This window comes from Mycosarcoma maydis, chromosome 7 (genome assembly GCF_000328475.2).
Source record: "Mycosarcoma maydis chromosome 7, whole genome shotgun sequence".
In the NCBI taxonomy this organism is placed as follows: Eukaryota; Fungi; Basidiomycota; class Ustilaginomycetes; order Ustilaginales; genus Mycosarcoma; species Mycosarcoma maydis.
The window spans coordinates 226,451-245,683 of record NC_026484.1 but is presented as its reverse complement, the minus strand read 5'-3'; the positions used below and the strand labels follow the sequence as shown (position 1 = coordinate 245,683).

At 54.5% G+C, this 19,233-nt stretch overlaps 7 protein-coding genes across 7 annotated transcripts; 3 read left to right on the top strand and 4 right to left on the bottom strand.

Moving 5' to 3' along the window:
* Window positions 1–952: 952 nt before the first annotated feature.
* Window positions 953–3,430, bottom strand: UMAG_02896 (uncharacterized protein; the record flags this gene model as incomplete). Its single annotated transcript, XM_011391019.1, has 1 exon — window positions 953–3,430. One exon carries the CDS (start codon window positions 3,428–3,430, stop codon window positions 953–955), a length of 2,478 nt encoding a protein of 825 aa, XP_011389321.1.
* Window positions 3,431–5,429: 1,999 nt separating this feature from the next.
* UMAG_02895 (3-keto-steroid reductase) lies at window positions 5,430–7,433 on the bottom strand (the record flags this gene model as incomplete). Its single annotated transcript, XM_011391018.1, has 1 exon — window positions 5,430–7,433. One exon carries the CDS (start codon window positions 7,431–7,433, stop codon window positions 5,430–5,432), a length of 2,004 nt encoding a protein of 667 aa, XP_011389320.1.
* Window positions 7,434–8,132: 699 nt separating this feature from the next.
* UMAG_11496 (uncharacterized protein) lies at window positions 8,133–9,611 on the top strand (the record flags this gene model as incomplete). Its single annotated transcript, XM_011391250.1, has 2 exons — window positions 8,133–8,195; window positions 8,406–9,611. 2 exons carry the CDS (start codon window positions 8,133–8,135, stop codon window positions 9,609–9,611), a joined length of 1,269 nt encoding a protein of 422 aa, XP_011389552.1.
* Window positions 9,612–9,779: 168 nt separating this feature from the next.
* UMAG_11495 (uncharacterized protein) lies at window positions 9,780–10,606 on the bottom strand (the record flags this gene model as incomplete). Its single annotated transcript, XM_011391249.1, has 3 exons — window positions 9,780–9,812; window positions 9,908–10,224; window positions 10,411–10,606. 3 exons carry the CDS (start codon window positions 10,604–10,606, stop codon window positions 9,780–9,782), a joined length of 546 nt encoding a protein of 181 aa, XP_011389551.1.
* Window positions 10,607–11,215: 609 nt separating this feature from the next.
* On the top strand, window positions 11,216–12,662 carry UMAG_11494 (protein phosphatase regulator SHP1; the record flags this gene model as incomplete). The annotated part of the gene is made up of 2 exons (XM_011391248.1): window positions 11,216–12,453; window positions 12,530–12,662. The coding sequence occupies 2 exons, from the start codon at window positions 11,216–11,218 to the stop codon at window positions 12,660–12,662; spliced, it is 1,371 nt and encodes a 456-aa protein (XP_011389550.1).
* A 141-nt stretch (window positions 12,663–12,803) lies between these two features.
* UMAG_02891 (uncharacterized protein) lies at window positions 12,804–15,164 on the bottom strand (the record flags this gene model as incomplete). Its single annotated transcript, XM_011391017.1, has 1 exon — window positions 12,804–15,164. The coding sequence occupies one exon, from the start codon at window positions 15,162–15,164 to the stop codon at window positions 12,804–12,806; it is 2,361 nt and encodes a 786-aa protein (XP_011389319.1).
* Window positions 15,165–16,031: 867 nt separating this feature from the next.
* UMAG_02890 (uncharacterized protein) lies at window positions 16,032–18,857 on the top strand (the record flags this gene model as incomplete). Its single annotated transcript, XM_011391016.1, has 1 exon — window positions 16,032–18,857. One exon carries the CDS (start codon window positions 16,032–16,034, stop codon window positions 18,855–18,857), a length of 2,826 nt encoding a protein of 941 aa, XP_011389318.1.
* Between the last annotated feature and the right edge of the window lie 376 nt (window positions 18,858–19,233).

Below are 19,233 nucleotides of genomic sequence, written 5' to 3'. Positions count from 1 at the left end.
TGTGTGGCTTTGTGCTTGCGTTGAATTCGGACCATAAAAACAAACGCATTCGTGAATCACGAATCAACTTAGCCAACACAACACGCAACACGGAGAGCGTCACACTTGGTGCTTGTGACTGCTCTTAGACCCCTGAATTCCAACGACAAAATCGTGAATTCGCTTCAACTCACTCACGACGTACTGCAAGTTAATCAAAGATAATTCGTGATTACAATCACGAATCTTGAATCGTGAATGCGGACATCCGAAGTAGCTGGAAAAGTGCAGGTGTTGGTGTTGGTCTCAAAAGCTACACGCAGGCTCACGTCACTCACGACTCGTGATTGTTGCTGCTCATCTCTAGCTTAGTGCTAATCTGCAAATCGTGAATCTGCGTGGCGAATTCGCCTCAACAGCATGCGTCAGTCTCATCGCTGTCACAGGAGTCATAAAATCAATCGTGAATTGTTCCACTCTTTTATCGGGAACGAAATGGAGATCCATCGATGCTATGTAGCAAAACAATCGTGAATCACGAATGTCAAAGAACCTGCCAGGTCAAGAAAACGCTCACAGCATTCAGACGAGCAAGTCTCACACAGTCAGGTCGTAAACAAAAGTTCGATTGACTGGTTCATCATCTCTGACAGGTCCTAGCCATTTACAACAAAACGCGCACAGCGGGCGGGAGCAAACGTTATTATCGAGAACAAGTACAAGTGACAGAGAGGCCACGCTGAAGCCGGAGAAGGGAAAAGCAATATGGACAGTGCAATAGAGCCCGAGAAGAGGCAACTGGACAACGACGTGTCGCGCAGTAACTTGGACCTGTGAATCGACTGGATCGATAGGTCGGCCAGAGTGCACGGGCGTCGGCCACAGGATGAAAGAGATCACGAGACTGGAGAAGAATGCTAGAAATACGATACAGTGGGAATGAAAGGGAACGAAACCGAACGGGGTTATCGACTTAGAGGCGGATGGGATCTTCGCCCCGAGCACGCCTCCATCGGTTGGTGGCTCGAAGGATGTCGCTGTCCACCATATAAGGATACTTGCGAAAGAAGCTTTCTTTAAATTCAAAGCACTCGCCATCAAACACATCACCTGCCGGCGACCACACTCGCAGCGTCTGCACCACCTCGTAGAAAAATTCGTCGAGCCAGCGCTGAGCTGGCTTGCGCAAGCGCGACGAGCCTCGTGGCTTCTCCAGGAACCCATAAGAATAGACGCGACTCTTGTCCGGCACCACAACAGCACCGGTGCCGTCCCTGGGCTTCCAGGCCGACATATCGGCGACCAACGCGGTGCGCTGACGAATGTCTTCGTTCGTCAGCTCCACATTGCTGGCATCGCTCGGCTTGACGTGCTGGTCAATGCTTGCGTTGCCAGTTTGCGAGTTCGAGCCGCTGACATCCTCGCTAATTTGCGCAGCAGCGGCAGCCTCCTCTTCCTGCGCCAGCTCGTTGATGGCTTGGAAAGCGCTGAGAACTGTGAGCAAACGATCTCGCATCTTCGGATATGGCATAACAGCAATCTCGACCGGGTGAAAGCCAATGCGCAATTGCATCTCGGTGGGCATCAGATTCTTGGGCAGATATAGCTCCGAAACGCCGAACGATGGATCGCCAGGGAAGCGAGGTAGATCGTCCAAGCCTCCGAAGAAGCCTGGTGCTTCACGGGCGGCGCGCAGGTTGACGATACCAGACTTGAGCTTGGTGGTGAACGGCAGGAGTGTGCTGAAGTACAGACGGCACACCTTGTACAGCACGAGTTCGGGCACAGCAACCATCGAGGGGAAGCTCTGTGCCGCCTTCTGACGCTTCTGGTTGAGAGAGATCTCCCACATGGCCTTCTTAACCTGCTGCGAAGCGGACTGTGGCGCATTGTCGCTCTCGCCTTTCATCGACGCAGAGCCTTGCGCAGCGTCATTGGCCATGTCTTGAGATTCGTCACGGATGTTGTCCTCGTCCGAACTGGCTGTTGAAGTGGCGAGGGCGGAAACATCCCCTTGCCGATCACCCGTTTGTGCAGTCCCAGACGGCCAACGTCGTCCAACTAAGCCTTTCCACTCTGCCTCTGTCGACTCGTCTTCCAGGTGAGATTCGATCAAGTCCAGATGGAAAGCTCCTGTGAATTTGGCGAGCTGGGCGGGCGCGACTTCACCACCGTCCTCGCCACGAATGCCGGCACCGTTGGAAAGGGCGTGACTGAACCTCTTCATATCAGCCAACGCCTTTCGTAGCGCAGCATTTTCGCCTTCAAGAGTCTCGAGGCGGTCCTGCTTGCGCTTGCGAGACTCGCGCTGGGATGCCTTGTTACGCTCGCGCCTCTCGATACTCGTCTTAAAGGGCGCAGCGCCAGATGTTGAGGAGCTGTTGCTGGTGAATGAACTAGGGTGAATGACCGACCCGCCAAGCATGTGTGAAGAGGATGGTGCATCGTCTGCTGTGGAGGCGTCTGCGGAAGAGAATTTGGGCGTGACCGCCACGCGCGCTTTTGCCGAGCCCATGGCTGTGGCAAGGCTGTCAACGTTTGCAGAGGAGGGCCCTGCGCCTAGCGATGCGGGCGGTCCCGGAGCGAGCCACGAGTCGATAGATTCCATCATCGAGGCTGTGACAGGTGCACCCATGACCATGCCGCTAAGTGGAGGCACGGTGGATGTAGAAGCGTAGACATGGTAGGGTCGACAGACGTCCATGTTTTCAGGACTGCCAGACATGCGTGCGGATGACGAGGGCGAAATTGAGCCATTGAAACCGGTAGACTCGGAAGCGGAATGAGTGGTAGCGCGTACTGGCGGATTTACAAGCGAAGAGCTGGCTTCGGACATCGAAGTGCCTGCGGCGGCCAGATGCGCACTCTCGTCGCTGATACGTCTGCTGGCTAGGGAAGATGGAACCGAATGCGATGCGCCCGAAGCCGAGGAAGAATGAGCATTAACCGAAAGCTCGGCACCGAAAGGCGCAGCATTTGTCGAGCTCAGGCCAGCTGATTTGGTAGCAAAGCGCGCGGTCGGGAGTACCGAGTTAGAGGCCTGATGCTGAGTGTTTGTGGTCAAGGGCGCATCGGATGGAGCAGACATGTTACTGGATGCTGCTGACGATGCGTGTGGTGCATATGCATCAAAATGGTAAGGCAGACGGTTCTCTGCTGCGGTTGGGTGAGCGGGCGCGTGTGAGCCAGTGTAGAACCACGAGGGGACATTGGAACTACTTGCACCGTCAAAAGGGAGCTGCTGGTCGAACGAGGCTCGACTAGAGGTGTAATGGTAGTTATGAGCAATGTCTGAGGTCTGGGACGGAAACGGATCGTTCGAAAGCGAAATGTAGGCGTGAGTAGCACCGAGCCGAGGATCAGCGCTCAAAGGCATGTCTGGTGGCAAGTTGCCGGATTGACGTCGACCTATAAGCTGAGGCACAGCCACAGCTGCTGTGGTCTGCTGCATAGCGATCAAGAACGATCTGTGAGGACTGCAATGGGTGAGAGGTAGGTAGACGGTATACAAGGAAGATGGCAATGCGAGGCGGACAATTTGAGGGGCCTAAAAATGCTTGATGGACGCCAGCCGGAATGACAGATCGCAATCTCGTCTTGTTAGCTGGATGTCAGTGATAGTTGATAAGCGATTTCGTCTCGCCTTGCGGTCGAAGACGCGAGCACTGTCACCAATGCTGTCGAGAAAGCGAAGGAAGGAAGGACACAGATACAGCTCGCGCTGGATCTGGAGCGGTGAAACCGTTCGTCGCGAGCACGGAAAGGGCGATGTGGTGGAAGTGAAGGGTACGGTGGACGAAGGGGTGATCGAAGAAAACGAGGGTTGGATGACGGCTGAAAGGCGTATCAATTAGGAAGCTGACAAAGGCGAGATCGAGATGGCACTGAATGCAATCGTGGATGTCAAAGAAAGCGTCTCCTAGGTGGAATAGAGTCGAAAGATCGGCGAAATGGATGCACGAGGGATGATTTGTGGTCGGGACAGAAGCGTAGGCCTTGCCTTTGGGTTTGCTTCTCTCTATCTCGATGAGTGTACGCGGTGCACTGCTGAGAACACAAGCGCGCAATGAATGGCGGTGGTCAAACGCAATAGTTTACTCGCGGCTGGAACAATCAGGAAAAGACGGAGAGGAGCTATCGCAACGCCTGATGAGCGCGCGTATACAGGTGTGAGGAGTACTTGTACAGTGTGCGTTGAATAATAACTCGTGTATACTTGGGCGCTCAATTGAGTAGCTTTTTTACTGCACAGCGAATAGCGACGCGGAACGACTTCACAAGCAGGCTCTGTCGACAGTAGTCTCGTGGTCTGGTGTACAGGCAAGCAGAGAAAGAGGGTCACGAGAGGTGGTTGGTTGCCTTTGAACGACGGAAGGGAGAGCGAATGGACGGTGAGATGCGGGAATAAGAAAGACCGGATTGACGGGGCGTGCACAAGTGCAAGAGTCGTGAGGTAACTTATTGTTCGAGTCTAGACTGAGCCAAAGGAAACTACAGGCTGATTGTTCGAAGCGCATAAGCGAGACACATACAGAGTGTTCCGCACAGCTCACAGCCGTCGAGAAAGTATTAATATTGAAATGAATCGAGGCGTAAGAGCCACTTGGAACAAGTGCAGAAAGGGAGTGGCCGCTGCTGCTCCAACTGTGCCCTTGTGCTTGGACTTGGTCGGCTTGGACCTGTCGCGGTTTTCAAGATCGTCGACATGAATCACGAATCTTTCAAAATTCGAGATTATTCCAATTTCAAACTGCTAATCGTGAATCCTGAAGTTTGGGCTATCCGTCTGGTGGTTGTGCGAGGCCTGGGGCACAGCCAACCGTGACAAATAAAGTCAAGTTAAATCCTCGCCAATCGCGCCTAGAGCGCATCTAAGACCATCTAAAATTTCCACGGGGTCTTTTCGTGGATCAGAGAGTCTTCTGCTGGAGCGACTGGAACCAGGTGCAGGTCCACATGCACTCGCTGAAGAATCTAAATCAATGACACAAATCGTGAATTAGTCGTGAGTTGGTGCTGAACAAGCGGATTTGACCGTTTCATGCTTGTGTTGCTCAGAGATATTCTAGATCGTCGCACACATGCCCTTTGGTTGAATTTTGTATCCACAATTTTCGATCCCCTTTTCATCTGGGTTTGGATAATCTTCTTGCGAACATTCACGATTCCATGACACGTCCAAGAGTTGACGCCGTGAAAGAAGACAGTCTCGAGTGCCGTGCTGTCGCGATATCATTACCTACGGACAGTACAACAAGTCCTTGCCGACCTGCGTACTGCAAGCAAATAGCTTGACATCAATGCGAATGCCAGAACCGTACACGCGAAAGACTACTACCATAACGCAGTCTATTCTACGACAGGCGAAAATGAATCTTAGCGACCTTGTTTATGCGCTGCCCGACGTCTGCGTGCGAACTCCCAAACGAAGAGGTAAGACCTGTCGATGTTCATTGCACTTTCTCCCATTCTTTATCATCCGTCGAGGGGCCACTACTCGGCACGGTCGTCGTCTTGAGTGTGATGGCGGGACCAGCATCGTTCGACGGCGCCGGCGGCCGCGCATCTTCGGCATCAAGATTCTGCTGCCCATGGTCGTCTTCGATTGAAAGCTGATGCATGTGCTCTTGCACAACAAATTCGTCACCGGCGAGCGAGCTCCAGGGAGGCAGATCGCCCCTTCTTGCGCTTCGCCACACCTGGCGTGCTATCCTTTCGCACAAGCCAACGTACTCGCGTGCCATGGCCAGCACTCGCCCCGCATCCGAAACGTCGCCTTGTACCGTGTCAGGATCAATCCCTGCCAGTGCCAACCGCGCGCCTACGCCTGGTCCAGCTCCCCCCAGCTGCGAGCGGTAATATTCGATCTTCTCGATGCCCACATACTCGCGTCCCCAAAAGTCGGACCGGCTGCCATATCGCTTCTTGGGGTCGGGATCCGGTGCCAGGCAGGCGTAACTGACCGAAATAGCTCCCTTGAACGGGTCGATGGGATGGTGCGGCGAGCCCACCCATCGTGCAATGTAGAAGCTTGCCACCACGAATATCGTTACCCACGATGCAACGAATTGAGACATCATAGTAGACGCCACCACTCCTGGATGTGCCAGGAAGCTCCGGGGCTCGGGTTGCCCAGGCACTGGACGCGAAGCAGGTGGGAGCCCGAGGAAGCCATGCGGAGCAGTGCCACTCGCTGATGAGGCGGAGCGGTGCATGCTTTCGCTTCCTGTGCTCGACATACCCAACATCGTTGAACGCTCTTCCATGGGCGTGCCAGGCTGAGTGCGCATACGCCGAGTCTGGAGGGCATCGTCCAGTCCAAAGGCGGCGAGCTCGCACTGATACTTGACCGATTCATAAGGAAGCGGCGACTTGGCTACATCCAGGCACTGGTAGTCGCTGGCTTCGTAGTACTTGGAGAAAGCTTCGACCGAGCTAGTCCAGATGATGCGTGAGGGCACCGAGTAAGGCGTTGCACGCAGCGACGGCAGCAAGGCTCGCACCAGTATCCAGTGCGCGCCGACATTGCATTGCCACACCCAGCCAAAGTCATCGTCGCTCTTATCACCTGCACGCTGCATCTTGTATGCCGGCCAGGTAACAGCGTATCGAAACTGCGTCATGATCATCCACACCGCATGGAACCAGTTCATACCGGTCCATGCTGACGAACCAGCGTTGAGCACCACGTGCGTGACGTGCGAGTATCTCTCTCGCACCATGCGCGCGCATTCCAGAGCACTGCCCATGCTGCCGAGGTCGAGCGGTACAAACTCTATGCGAGTACCTTGACAGAAGCGACGGCGATACCATGCATTGGCGCGCTTGTTTCGCTGCTCCAGGCTAGCGTTGAGGTCAGGCGAGCCAAGCGAGTCGCCATCGTCCACCTTGTCGGCTTCCGACTCCAAATGCGCGCTTGGGTCTTGGCTGGTGTCATCTCCATTGGCAAGCGCTTTCCTCTGTTTCCTTCTCCTCCTCACGTTGTTCTCCTGTGCATGGGCGACCAAAGCAGGATCAGCATCTTCGTGCGGTGTGTCACGGATGTCTTGCTCCGTCTCAGGGTCGGTCAGCTTGTCATCCTTCGAGTCGGCATCAAAGGCGAAAGCCCAGCTCTCTGGAGGGCCGGTCGGGGTATCTTCGTGTTCTGGAAGGTTCTCGATCCACTTGAGCAGCTGTTGGAGCTGTTGCCTCGCCTTGTGAGCTTTGATGGGGTTACGGCATGCGAGGATGATGGTGCATCCGTCTGCTGCGGAAAACGGCGTCGGCGTGGGCTGGATTGTCGGGTCAGAGTACAGTTGCGGATGATTTGGAAGCGTGTCACTCGGCGTAGGAGATGAGAGCTGAACCAGCAGCCTCTGGCAGATACCAAAGCCGACACCAGCGTTGGCACCAGTGACGAGGATCACAGGCCGCAGCTGCTTGGCTTGCGAGCTGGTAGAGGCGGCAGTGGACATTGTCGCCAACCTTTCACTTGGCTTGTGCGAGGATGTGCTGGCAGTGGAGTGGACAAGAGCAGAGAACAGCGGCCCGAGAATACGGAGAGGCTTTGGCGAATGAAAAGGTTGGATACCAAGGTTGTCCGCGCTGTGCTTTCTTCCTAGCAGATCAGCTCAACACCAACATCATCATTCGTGGTCTGCAGAGTATCTGTCCTGTACACACTACGCATTGTGAATCTCACTTGTCCCAGCACGCATGCGTGATGAGCTGATTTTCAAAAGAAGCAAGCTTTGAAGCTTCCTTCTGCCTGTCAAACTGGGTTGAAGCACGAATAATCGTGAACATGAATAATCGTGAATCGTGAATGATCCACCAGCTCGTGGCTTTGCTTGGACCCCTTGACCCACTTCGCGATGAACTGCAGGCTGTGAGCAGACCAGAACCTTACAGTCACACTTCTTGGCCACGCGCCACGCGTGACGGGCGATGTCCCACACACGACGTTCACGGTTCCATGCACGATGCACGATGTTCCAGGGTCAGCTGAGTGAGATGTTAGACCTATACCATTCTCCGAGTTTCTTTGTTTAAAACCCACCAACTCACGACTTCTTCCTGAAATCGTGAATTCGTGAATTAGTGACTGTGATACCAACGCTCAAATCATGAATTCCTTGGTGCTTTCTTCTCCACACCACCACCAATCTATCATCATGTCTGGACAGAGAGCGAGACAGCTCATCACCGCTACTTATGCGCAGTATGCAAACAATGCTGTAAGTATCTGAATCGTGTCTGCTCTGGCCGACTTTTTACGCTTTTCGTCCAGCTTGCTCAAATGACTGATCCAACAGATCCCCCTCGCTCTGGCGTCCTGGCCCTCTTATCGACCTAACCACTGTGCCACTCGATGGACGCATGTACTTGCGCCTCTATCCATGCAACTCCCGACACCACCTTCCTCATATGTCCCGGCACCACCACAGAGTGCCATCCAGCAACTACAGGGTGACGCAGCTTTGCCGTTGACGGACCTTGCCAACAAACTTGCCGATCTCACGGGCAAATCAGCCCAGATCTTTGGTGCTGACGATAAGGCCAAGTCGGCTACGACAGAATGGCTCGAGAAACTCGACAAGTCCGATGAAAAGCAGCTTGTCTCTGCCGAGGGTCTCAAGTCGCTCAATGAGCAGCTTGACAGTGTCACCTACGTCGCTTCTAACGAGCCAACCGTGGCCGACCTTGCGCTTTTTGCTTGCATCTACCCTGCTGTTTCAAAGCTCGAGCCAGCCGAACAGCATAAAAACCCCTCGGTCGCTCGCTACATCTCGCACCTTTCCAATTTGTCGTCTGTGGCCAAAGCCGCCAACGCCGCTCAACTTGGCTTTGCCTCCTTTGAGCCGACCTACGAGGGCATGCCCACCATCGAGCGTGCCAAGCCCGAAGACCTCAAGAAGGCCAAGAAAGCCAGCAAGGAGGCTGTTGCTGCTACTGCAGGCTTCTCCAAGAAGGAGGTCTCAGAGCAGCAGCCCGTGAAGGAGAAGAAGGAGAAGAAGGAAAAGGCACCTAAGGAGGCCAAGGCTGGAGCTGGAGGTGGTGGAGGCAAAAAGGGCGGCGCGGCTGCCGCTGCCGCTGACACCACTGGACCTCTCCCTTCTCAAGTTGATCTTCGAGTAGGCAAGATCGTCTCGATCGAGAGGCACCCAGATGCCGACGCGCTCTATCTCGAGAAGGTCGACTTTGGCGAAGCCGACGGACCGCGCACCATCCTCAGCGGTCTGGTCAACTTTGTCCCCATCGAAAAGATGCAGAACCGTATGGTCATCGGCGTCTGCAACCTCAAGCCCGCATCGATGCGCGGTATCAAGTCGTACGGTATGCTTCTTTGCGCCACACACAAGGATGGCAAGGACGGAGGTGTCGAGCCTGTTTACCCCCCCGAGGGAAGCCAGCCAGGCGACAAGGTTTGGGTCGAGGGTTTCGAGGGTCGAGAGCCTGAAGCTGTGCTCAACCCCAAGAAGAAGATCTTTGAAACCATTCAGCCAGGATACACTACGACCGAGGACAAGCAGTGCGCTTGGGTCGGTGCTCTCCCCGACGCAGTGGATCCGGAGGCAGACAAGAAACCTCGTCTGCTCAGAACCGAAAAGGGCGTTCTGACTTCCGACTTTGTCGGCGCCTCGTTGTCGTAGACCATCCAAGGCGCTTCAGATTTCTGCAATGTACAACGCTCATTCGAGTCTCACCCGCCTGCTCTGTTGTTGCCTGTGTCGGGTATGGACGTTTTGATACAGGTTGGTAATCTGAAAAATGTTGGGAAATGATAGAGATAAATGGATTGAGCGAAGCATTCAGCGTATCTATGCATCAGACTCGACGTCGTCCTTCTTTTGCTGTTTGTTGCCAGAATGCAGGAGTGTTTGCCAAGGGAGGATGGGTGAGTCAGATGTCGCTGAATTTGTTCGATCCGTGCTCTGCTGCTACTTACCTTGAAGAAGTTCTGACGACGGGCATCTCGAGCTTCCCTCCAACCTTGCGCGCCCGGAGCTGCGTCGTGATCATGTGAAAAGTCATATGGCGATGCGCGCGCGTAGGTGCCCTGGAGCGACTTACCTGCCGCATCAAAAGTACCGATCAATGCAGCGAGAGAAGCGCAACCACCAAACATCATAGGAACGGAGCGAGCGGCAGCACCGAGCACAAAACCGGCAGCGCAACCACCGATCGCTCCGTTGACAGCATCATCCTTCTGTCTAAAATTGGCGACCGTCGAGTCGGTGTACGAGAAGATGCCTCCCATTGCAGCTGAGAGAGAACAGGGTCGTTAACGATGCAAAGTAACAAGGTAAAGAACAGCGTTAGTCAGTGGAACATTATAGCTAAGAAGGGACTGCAGTCGCGTCAACCATGTACAACGAGCACAGCCGCAATATGCATGTGCCTCTTCCCTGCACAGGTCCGTCCCTCGTCGAAGTAGGTGGAGATACTTACTGAAAAGAGCAATGGTGCTTCCTGTACGAGTAAAGACACCGAGAGCACCCTTGTTGTGACTCTGAACACTGTTCTGGATAGCGCTGACGAAAAGACCGGCACCGGCACTAGCACCGGCTGCTGTCATACCATCAGCAAAGGGAGATCGTTCCGAGAAGGTCTCGGTGACAACTTGTTCGTTGCTTTTCGACGCCATGTCGGTAATGATGAAGTGAAACCTCAACCGCTACGATTCGTCTCGTGGTGATAGGATCCTGAGGCTGTAGCAGATGCGCGCGCAAACGTACTACTGCTACTGTCTAAGCCCCTGTGCTGTTGGACTTCTCGGAAGATAATGCGGATAGAGAGGTTGAAGAGTGAAATCACGATGATGTTGCAATAAGTTATCTTGAAAGTAAGATTCACGAGTCGTGAGTGTGGTTATTCGGGACCGTTTGATTGAGAGCGCATTTCCAATCGCGAATCTCCTCTGCTCTGTGCTGCGACTCTTCGCATTCGCCTCGTCTCAAGACGTTCCAAAACCTCTTCTCGTCCGAGTCAAATTTAGTCCGAAAATCGTTTTGTGTGATCGCCTCTTTTCTTCGCCAACCCAGATCTTTGTGTTCAACTGCCGGCCCATGCGCGCTGGAAGCAGCACGTTTTGCAGCGCAGTTCCTCCACTTGTTGGCCATTCACGATTCACGATTCACGATTACGTGTCGTTCTCAGCTTCACCTTCGGCTCCTTCTTCTACCGCCTTTCCTCCTTTCCTCCTTTCCTCCTTTCTACTACTTTCGCTGTTCTAGAGAAATACCTTGTATCCGAGATGGACGAGAGCATTCAGCAATTTGCAGCGATCACTGGCGCTTCGGCCGACCGCGCCCGCTTCTTTCTCGAAGCCTCGGGCGGCGACCTGCAGACCGCCATGTCGAGCTTCTACGAATCGGAACCTTCACAGTCGGAAGCTGGAGCAGGAGTGGAAGACACCGCAGAAGCGAGCTCTTCTCCTAGCGTTGAGCAAAACTATACGGGGCCACGTACGCTGTCAGGTCAGCCCGTAGACCCCTCCAGTCTCTCTGGCTTCGGATCCACCTCCTTGGCATCGAGCCAATCTTCTCGTTCGAGGGCCAGTGGCGGTATCGCGACCTTCCGTGATTTACAGACTTTGAACAGTAGTCCAGCCAGTGGAAAGAGGGCTTCTAGTGACGATGGCGACGACGATGAAGGAGACGATGATGAGATGAATTACTACGCCGGTGGTGAGAGGAGCGCGCTCAGCGTCGAGAATCCCGAAGCACGGCGTCGCAGGAATCAGCCAGGGGGAGATCTGGTGCAAGAGATCCTGAAACGTGCTGCCGAAGAGGGCAAGCGCCATCCCGAGGAACTTGCTGCGGGTAGGGCCAAAGCTTCGGGAAGCAAACCTCCGTCTTCGGCCTCCTTCGCATTCACGGGCCGCGGCAGGACCATCAACGACGCTGCAGAAGCCGAATCATCGTCCCTTTCGACTCCTTCGATGCCCGGTGGATTCGGTAGCAGGTTGGGTGGTGCTGGCGCCAACGAAGCGAACGACGAGGAGGAAGATGGGGAGGTGGCAATTCGAAATCTCACCTTCTGGAAGGATGGGTTCTCGGTAGAAGACGGTGAGCTGATGCGCTACGACGATCCCGCACATGCTCAGACGCTTGCGGCAATTAACTCGGGACACGCTCCCTTGGACCTCCTCAACATCCGTTTTGGCCAGCAAGTGCACGTTCACGTCCACCGACGCACCGACGAAGAGTACAAACCTCCGCCAATGAAGCCTTTCGCCGGCTCGGGCAATCGACTCGGGTCGCCCGCTCCTGCTTCATTCGCTTCGTCATCCGCTTCGTCATCCAGGTCGCAGCCTACCGCTGCTGCGGCTTCATCCTCGGCAAGTGCCGCCACGGCTTCCACGGGCGATTTCAAGGTGGACACCGACAAGCCGACCACGCAGCTACAGGTGCGATTGGGCGATGGTCAGAGGATGACCGCTCGTTTCAACACGCAGCACACAATCGCTGACTTGAGAAGCTACATCAATGCGTAAGTGTAAGCAGTCTGCCTTTGGATCTTTGCCAATTGCTGTGCGCTAACCACCTTGTTCTATGCTTCGCTACAGTGCGAACCCGGGAATGTCGACTCGAAGCTATGTGCTCAACTCATCTTTCCCGCCCAAGCCGCTCACTGACGAGTCGCAGACTCTCGAACAGGCTGGTCTCCTCAACGCTGTTGTCATCCAAAAGTTTCAATGATTACACGGACTTGCGCCTGTTTTTATCCTGCATCTTGGCGATTCCCTTTCATTGTCAATGCACTCGATTCAAGCGATCTCTGCAGTGGTTTGCGAAAAGTTGGACCACAAACACCCTCGGACTCTGTGTGAATAGGTGCGACTAATAGATGGGTAGGATGCGCAAGATATCCGAGCAAACATGTCGAACGAATTCGGGCAGACACTGGTCCTGGATGCGATCGAGCCATTCGAGTTCGTGGTGTGCGGCTCCGCCCAAAGCGACAGCAGCTCTACCGTTGCTGCTGCTGTTGGGATGTGTGTCTTCGGTGGTTGCACCTGCAAGCAGGTGTTCGCGATCGATGCTGGCGATGAGCTTGATAATCGTGTTGATGTCAGGCGTTTTGTTCTTTCTCGAACTGGGTTTTTGCTCGACCCATTCGGCGATTTTGGATTCGACAGCTTGAATGACCCGCTCGAGATTCTTCCATGCTGGCACTTGGCTGTGCAATTTGGGAGAGATTGGTATCGAAGCACTGCCGTTGAGGTTTGAATCACTCGACGATGCGGAGCTCGTACCCTTCAGGGATGGATCGAGAAGCAGTACGTTCTTCCGTAGCGACATGGAGCAGCGTACAATCTCGTAGATAAACTGGTGGATCTCGTTTGTTGACGCCAGGAAATGATCCGATCGAAGTAAGATCGTGCTCAAACTTGTGATCAACGCTTTGATCAGTTCCGAAAGATCTTTGCTCGAACGAATCTCAGAGTATCGCGAGGCGAGAAACGTCGCAAGCGCCAGCATTGCGCTCCAACAATCTTGCCAGTCGTACTCGAGCTGGATGCGCTCATCAGAGCACAGGATCACGACGCGCTGGACGAGTTTCAGACTGATGAGGTAAGAAGCAACATCAATGCGCTTGCTGAGGTTGTAGCGCAATGAGCAGGTGGCGGTGTCGAGTACTGCGGTGACGAGTCGAGTGCGCTTGGTGCGTGGCAGTGCAAGTGCAGGCTCGCGTTGACGACAGAGGCGAATGCGTCTGAGCGTATCAGTCAAGTGCTCAGACTCGGCAAGCATGTTACGGCTGCCACGTGGATCGTAGAGAAAGACGAGGAGAGAGAGTAGAGCGATGCGAGAATACGATGCAGAGCGAGACGAGACGGAAGCATGGGTAGCAAGGTAGGATGAAAGCGAAGCCAGGTGGCAGAACGACTCACCGCGCGCTCGCGCTTGTGTTTCGTTCTGAACGGGTTGCGAGTCGGCGACGTCGAGAATGAGCGAAGTGAATGCCTGGTTGGATCTTGAGAGCAGAAAGAGCGGCAACAGGATGACACAGCTGGGCGAAGGCAGATGTGTAAAGTCACCGATCATTGTGGATGCTGTTGAGGGACGACGGCCGGGAGCAGCGGCAAACGTAGGACTCGTGGGCGAAGAGACGAGCTCAGCAAGGCTTGACACCCATCGCAAGCTAGCGAGTCCGGCGATACTGCCTGTCAAAGTCGGAGGTGAGTCGTCGACGACTTGTCGATATAGCTCGATGTTCTGATCCATGGCAGTGGAAGCTGCGACCAGGATCTTAGCCATGCAGTCTTCGTCCACCCAATCACGAAAGCGACGTGCGTACGGATTCGAGGTGCTGACGTTGGGCGACACTCCACCGGCTGCACCTTGACCAATGGTGGCGAGAAGGCCTAGAAACACTGCACCCTCGAAGGCAAATCGAGAGCCAACTGGCGTTGAAATAAACGTGGAAGCGGTGACAAAGAGGTCGCGACGGAGAAAGTAGGCCGCGAGCGATGTCTGCGCCACACAGGAGAGCCACAAGAGTCCGAGTTGTAGCGCGCGATGCTGTACCTCTGAGTCGATCCACTCTCTTGCCTTTGCTCGAGCTAGATCGTGCTCTCGCTCGTCGTCTTCGTCGCGAGCTGAAGATGGAATACGTACCCTGGCCAGGTCTCCGCCGCGTAGAGTGTCATCGATTGAGTCGACAAGCAGAGTAAACGTCTCATCGGCGTCGTCCATGCCACCAGCAAAGATGGTGATGATGTCAAACGAGTAGTTGGCAAAGCGCTTGTTGAGGATAGGAAAGGATAACGCTACCAGGGTATCGACAGCATTTCTTCTGCGCACCTCGTCTTCTTCGCTCTCGCGCCATACACGAATGGCTTCCCTCCAGAGAGACCCGATGTTGTCGGCGATGTGAGCGCCTCTGGCGTGCGGATCATCATCGAGTAGGGTCTCTGGAGGGATTGCTTCAAGCTGCTGAGCGACAAAGCGGGTCTCTACTGGAAGGCAAAGTAGATCGGCAAAGTAGCGCGTACGTGGACCAGAGTTGGATTTGCCTGCCGACTTCGAGCGTGAGGCAGCTGGTCGAGCGGCGGCCTGGGCGTCGAATGAAGACGAAGAAGCTGACACGGGAAAGCCGTTGCTTTCAAGCCATGGCTGCTTACCTTGCAGCAGAGCTGTGTAGGATTCGCTAAACTTGGACTTGAGCTGAGGCCGACTCGATCCTATTGAAGCCATTTTTAGAATCGGTCGCCCAACTCGATCGTCGGCGACGATGCGACGAGGAGGAGATGCCGATCAAGGCCTTTGTTCTCGATGGAGGAGATGATTGAAACGTGCTTCAATGAGAGCTGTCAACTTCACACGGGCATAGCGGATAGCTCTACTTGAACCCTCGTTTCGGCGGCTGTCCGATAAGGAAATGTTGAGTGAGAAGGAGCGCGAAATCAAATACAAAGTCAGAGTCACGAGTCATGAATCGTGAGAGTGTTGATCTTCATGCTCTGAATATTCGTGATTCTCAAAGCTTTCATCTTGATTTTAAGTTATCACGTTTAGACCTGACGCGTGTCCAAGCACAAAGCCACACCAGAAAGCGGCCGTGCAAATACCAAAGTCCGTGAGTCGTGGGTGGCGTCTCTGGAGTTCGCTTTCTGGCAGCTGTGCGCTGAAACAACCAAGAATCACGAATCACAAATCACAAATAGAAGGGCTACAAGGTGAAGAGGTGAGAGCGCGAGGGGAGGATTCACGATTTAGCGTCAAGTTACTGCGAGTTTAGCACAACGTTGGCCTCAACTGTCTACATGAGACATCGGTGCCTTTGCTCGCGGCATCATCGTCTTCCGTCCATTGATCTCCCACCATCCTCATCACACTCTTGATCTTTGCTAGCGCACGCTTTCTGGCATCTTTTTTTTATATTCTCTCTTACGTCACTTTTTGCGCACACTCGTTTTGACATTTCAGCAACAGCAACAGCAACAGCACCATCACGCAGGTCATCCCTCACCTCGCTAATAATGTGGGCTTAGAGCCACCTTTGTCATCGTACCAAGGACCACGCAACATTGGTGCTGCTCTAGGCCACACTCTTTTATCGCCATGTCACAAGTCGAAGACTGGTCAGACAGCGACTTTGACTTGGATAACACCGAGCTGCGTACTGATCACACGTCCTTACAGGATGTTCGCGATGTCTCACACACCGAGCTGTATGCGGAGCCAAATTGGGATCAAGACTTTCCCGAAGATGATCTCGAAGATGGTTCGGATGAACAAGCCGACACCATCAAGCTATCTACTGCTGCTAGCTCAGCATTGAAGCTCATGCTTGAAGCGGGCAAAGCTTCCGCCTCGGCATCCTCCGCGCATGTTTTCGCAGCCCACGACAGTCTCGACGAGCAACTGAGGCCTCCAGCTCTGGATCTCGAGCGCCTCTCTCACTTTGATGATGTCTTCAAAGCACAAGGCCCTCCTGCATGCTCCACCGCCAGTCTCAGCACGTCGGCCAGTACAAGCTCTCGTAGCATGATGGGTCTTTCCACCGACCTCACAGATCCAGACAGCCCGCACAGCAAAAGCGGCTCTCTTCGCAGATCCACTGTCTCTTCGCAAAGCTCTGGGCGCAATCGGTCCGATCTCGAATTACCCCTCTCAGAGACCGACGCCAATGTCAAGATGGACTTTGACCTGGAGCCCGACATGAACAACCTCAGCCTCTGTTCGTCGCTGTCCCGGGCCCGCTCCAACACCTCGCTCAGCCAAGTCAGCAGAGACACTTGGGATGATGAATCAGCTTTCAGCGCTGCTCCTCTCACCAGCACCACGCACACCTCATCCTCATCGCTGCATCCACCTTCCAATCCAGAACACCCCCCCTCGGCCAAGAGCCTTTCGGGCGAAAGCGATGCAGATGACGAGCATGAAGACATGCTTGATGGTCTCGACCTCGAAGGCAGCATCTTTGCAAAGCCTTCAAGTGCATCCACTCTTACACCTTCCGACATTCAAGCAGAGGCCGAGGCACTGCTCGATCTGAAGCGCTCCGGCCAACATGGCAACTTAGAACCGGATCACTCTCAAACTGCAGACTCTGATGCTGCGATCGCAGCCGGTCTTATTATCGACGATGACTTTGATCTCTCCACCAGCCGTATCGCAGCTCGCAATGTCACCTCAAAACTATACAAAGCTCGCTCAACGTCACGGTTAGGCGTTGAGATCTTATCAATCCCGTGCGACGATCGCCGACATCCTGCACGTACTGCTTCCCAACACGAAGACATCCTTCCAGTCCAGCCTTTTACAACTAGCTCTGACATCCGCGGGGCTAGTCGCGATCGTCTCCGATTCAAAAGATCAGCAAGTGACCTTCAAGCGCACATGTCCGGTGCCGCTGCTTCCAATGCAACCCCCTCTTCGTCCAATCGATTGCAAAATCGTGGTAGTCAACTTACACGTAAAAGGTCGCTGCCATCCATGAGGACTTCTCCGCCCGTTAACATGCCTTGTTCAGTTGATCCACCCCCTGCCACCATATCTGCTCCGGCCATGCGTCAGCGCCACAACAGTGGCAACAGCACCGCATCTTCAGCTTCGCGCTTGAGGAGAAAGGGCAGCTCTAGACTCACCGACTCGACGGCCGCATCGCGTGCCAGGGCCGCCGAAGCGGCGGACCAATTGGCCCGCCTACAGAGGGACATTAGCGCCCCCGCTCGACCCAGCACTCCCGTCTCATTCGGCTCTCGGCACATTTATCAGCCGGTAACACGCATCTCGGTCAATACACGCTCGAAAGCTAGATCGAATCTTGAGCGTCGCAGCTCCTCGGGCGAGAGTCAACCAGTCGCACGCCTCCTCAAGCGCTCTGTCACCTACGGCAACGGTGCCGAGCTCGATGGTATCGATGATCTGCCCAATGCGACGGTTTCCATCGTCCAAAGTTTTCGTCCAGCTGCCTCTTCAGATAAGCTCAGCAAGAATCGCGTCGCTGCAACGCCTGCATCTGCCCCGCCTGTGCCACCGCACGGGAATCAGTCTAAGCGCGGTGTTCAACGCGGAAAGCGGAGCAAACCAGCTCTAATCCGATCTCTTGGCGCAGGCACTCTGCCCGCACCCAGACTGGTGAAAGGAATGCGATGGAATGCCCAGGCGCTCCGCTGGGAGGGCAACGAAGGCGTTCTTAGGGACTTTGACCAGGTCATCCAGAGCAGCACTCGCCCCGCTCTCATCTCGCAGCTGACGGGTAGCTCCACCAGCTCTGCACTGACGCACGCTGCCGGCTACTCTTCGCCTCTGTCGCCGGAGAGCAGTACGCTCTTGAGCAAGATTGCTTCTGGTGCTCGCGTGGTTGGCGACATGCTCTTCGATCCTGTCCAAATGCGATGGGTCCACAAGTCTGGTGATGAGGAGGAAGACGTCTTTGCGGGATTCGACGAGCCGTTTGAGGACGGTGACGACTCGCACGATGCCTCTTGGGCAATGAGGTCTGCTGTCGATGGCGATAACACGGTGCGTGCTCGCAGGACCAAGTCAACGGAAGCTTTCGGTCGTTCCTCGAATCCACGGTCGCGTCTCGGTGAGAGGGATCGCTCAAGTTCACCTGCTCCTGATCGCGACGCCAACGAACGCAGCATCGACCGCAAGAATATTCAGGCTATCCGCCGAGCACTGGCGAGGGGCGCTTTTGCTCCGAGCTCAGGCATCGATCGCGAGTTGTGGGATGCCTGCGTTCAAGCTGAGAAACGACATGCCGTCGAAGTGGATGCGTTCTTGATCCACAATGCCGGATCTCGCTTGCGCAGTCGAACCCGTTCTCACGCATCGGATCACGCAATCACTATGGACGAGATCGACCGGCCACGCCCACATCTTTATTACTTGGAAAAAATCGCCAAGAGTATCGTCAAGCCAGATGGCAGGTCGTGATTTACGAGTCACTAATTTCCACCCTAATCTGCTATCTGTTGGTCGTAGATATCTGTCTAGCCCTGTCACGCTCTTTGCATTCGTATCGTTACTTTTCTCTCGTCTCGTTTCACATCGTCGTCGTTCAGTTAGCGTTTATGTGCATGATACCCGCGCCTCTTCGAATGCAACCACGTTCCTTATCGTCATCGGTTGCGCTTGACCGAGGGACACTTTGGCCTATTCGATTTGGTTGGAATGCCATGTCGAGCCATTGAGTTCAAGTTGCCTGTGACGCAGCCACAGATACTGAAGTGGAGCGACTTCAATCACGAATCACAAGCCTGAATCGTGAATCGTGAATGATGAGAGGCACGGGAGTGGCGAGTCGTGAGTG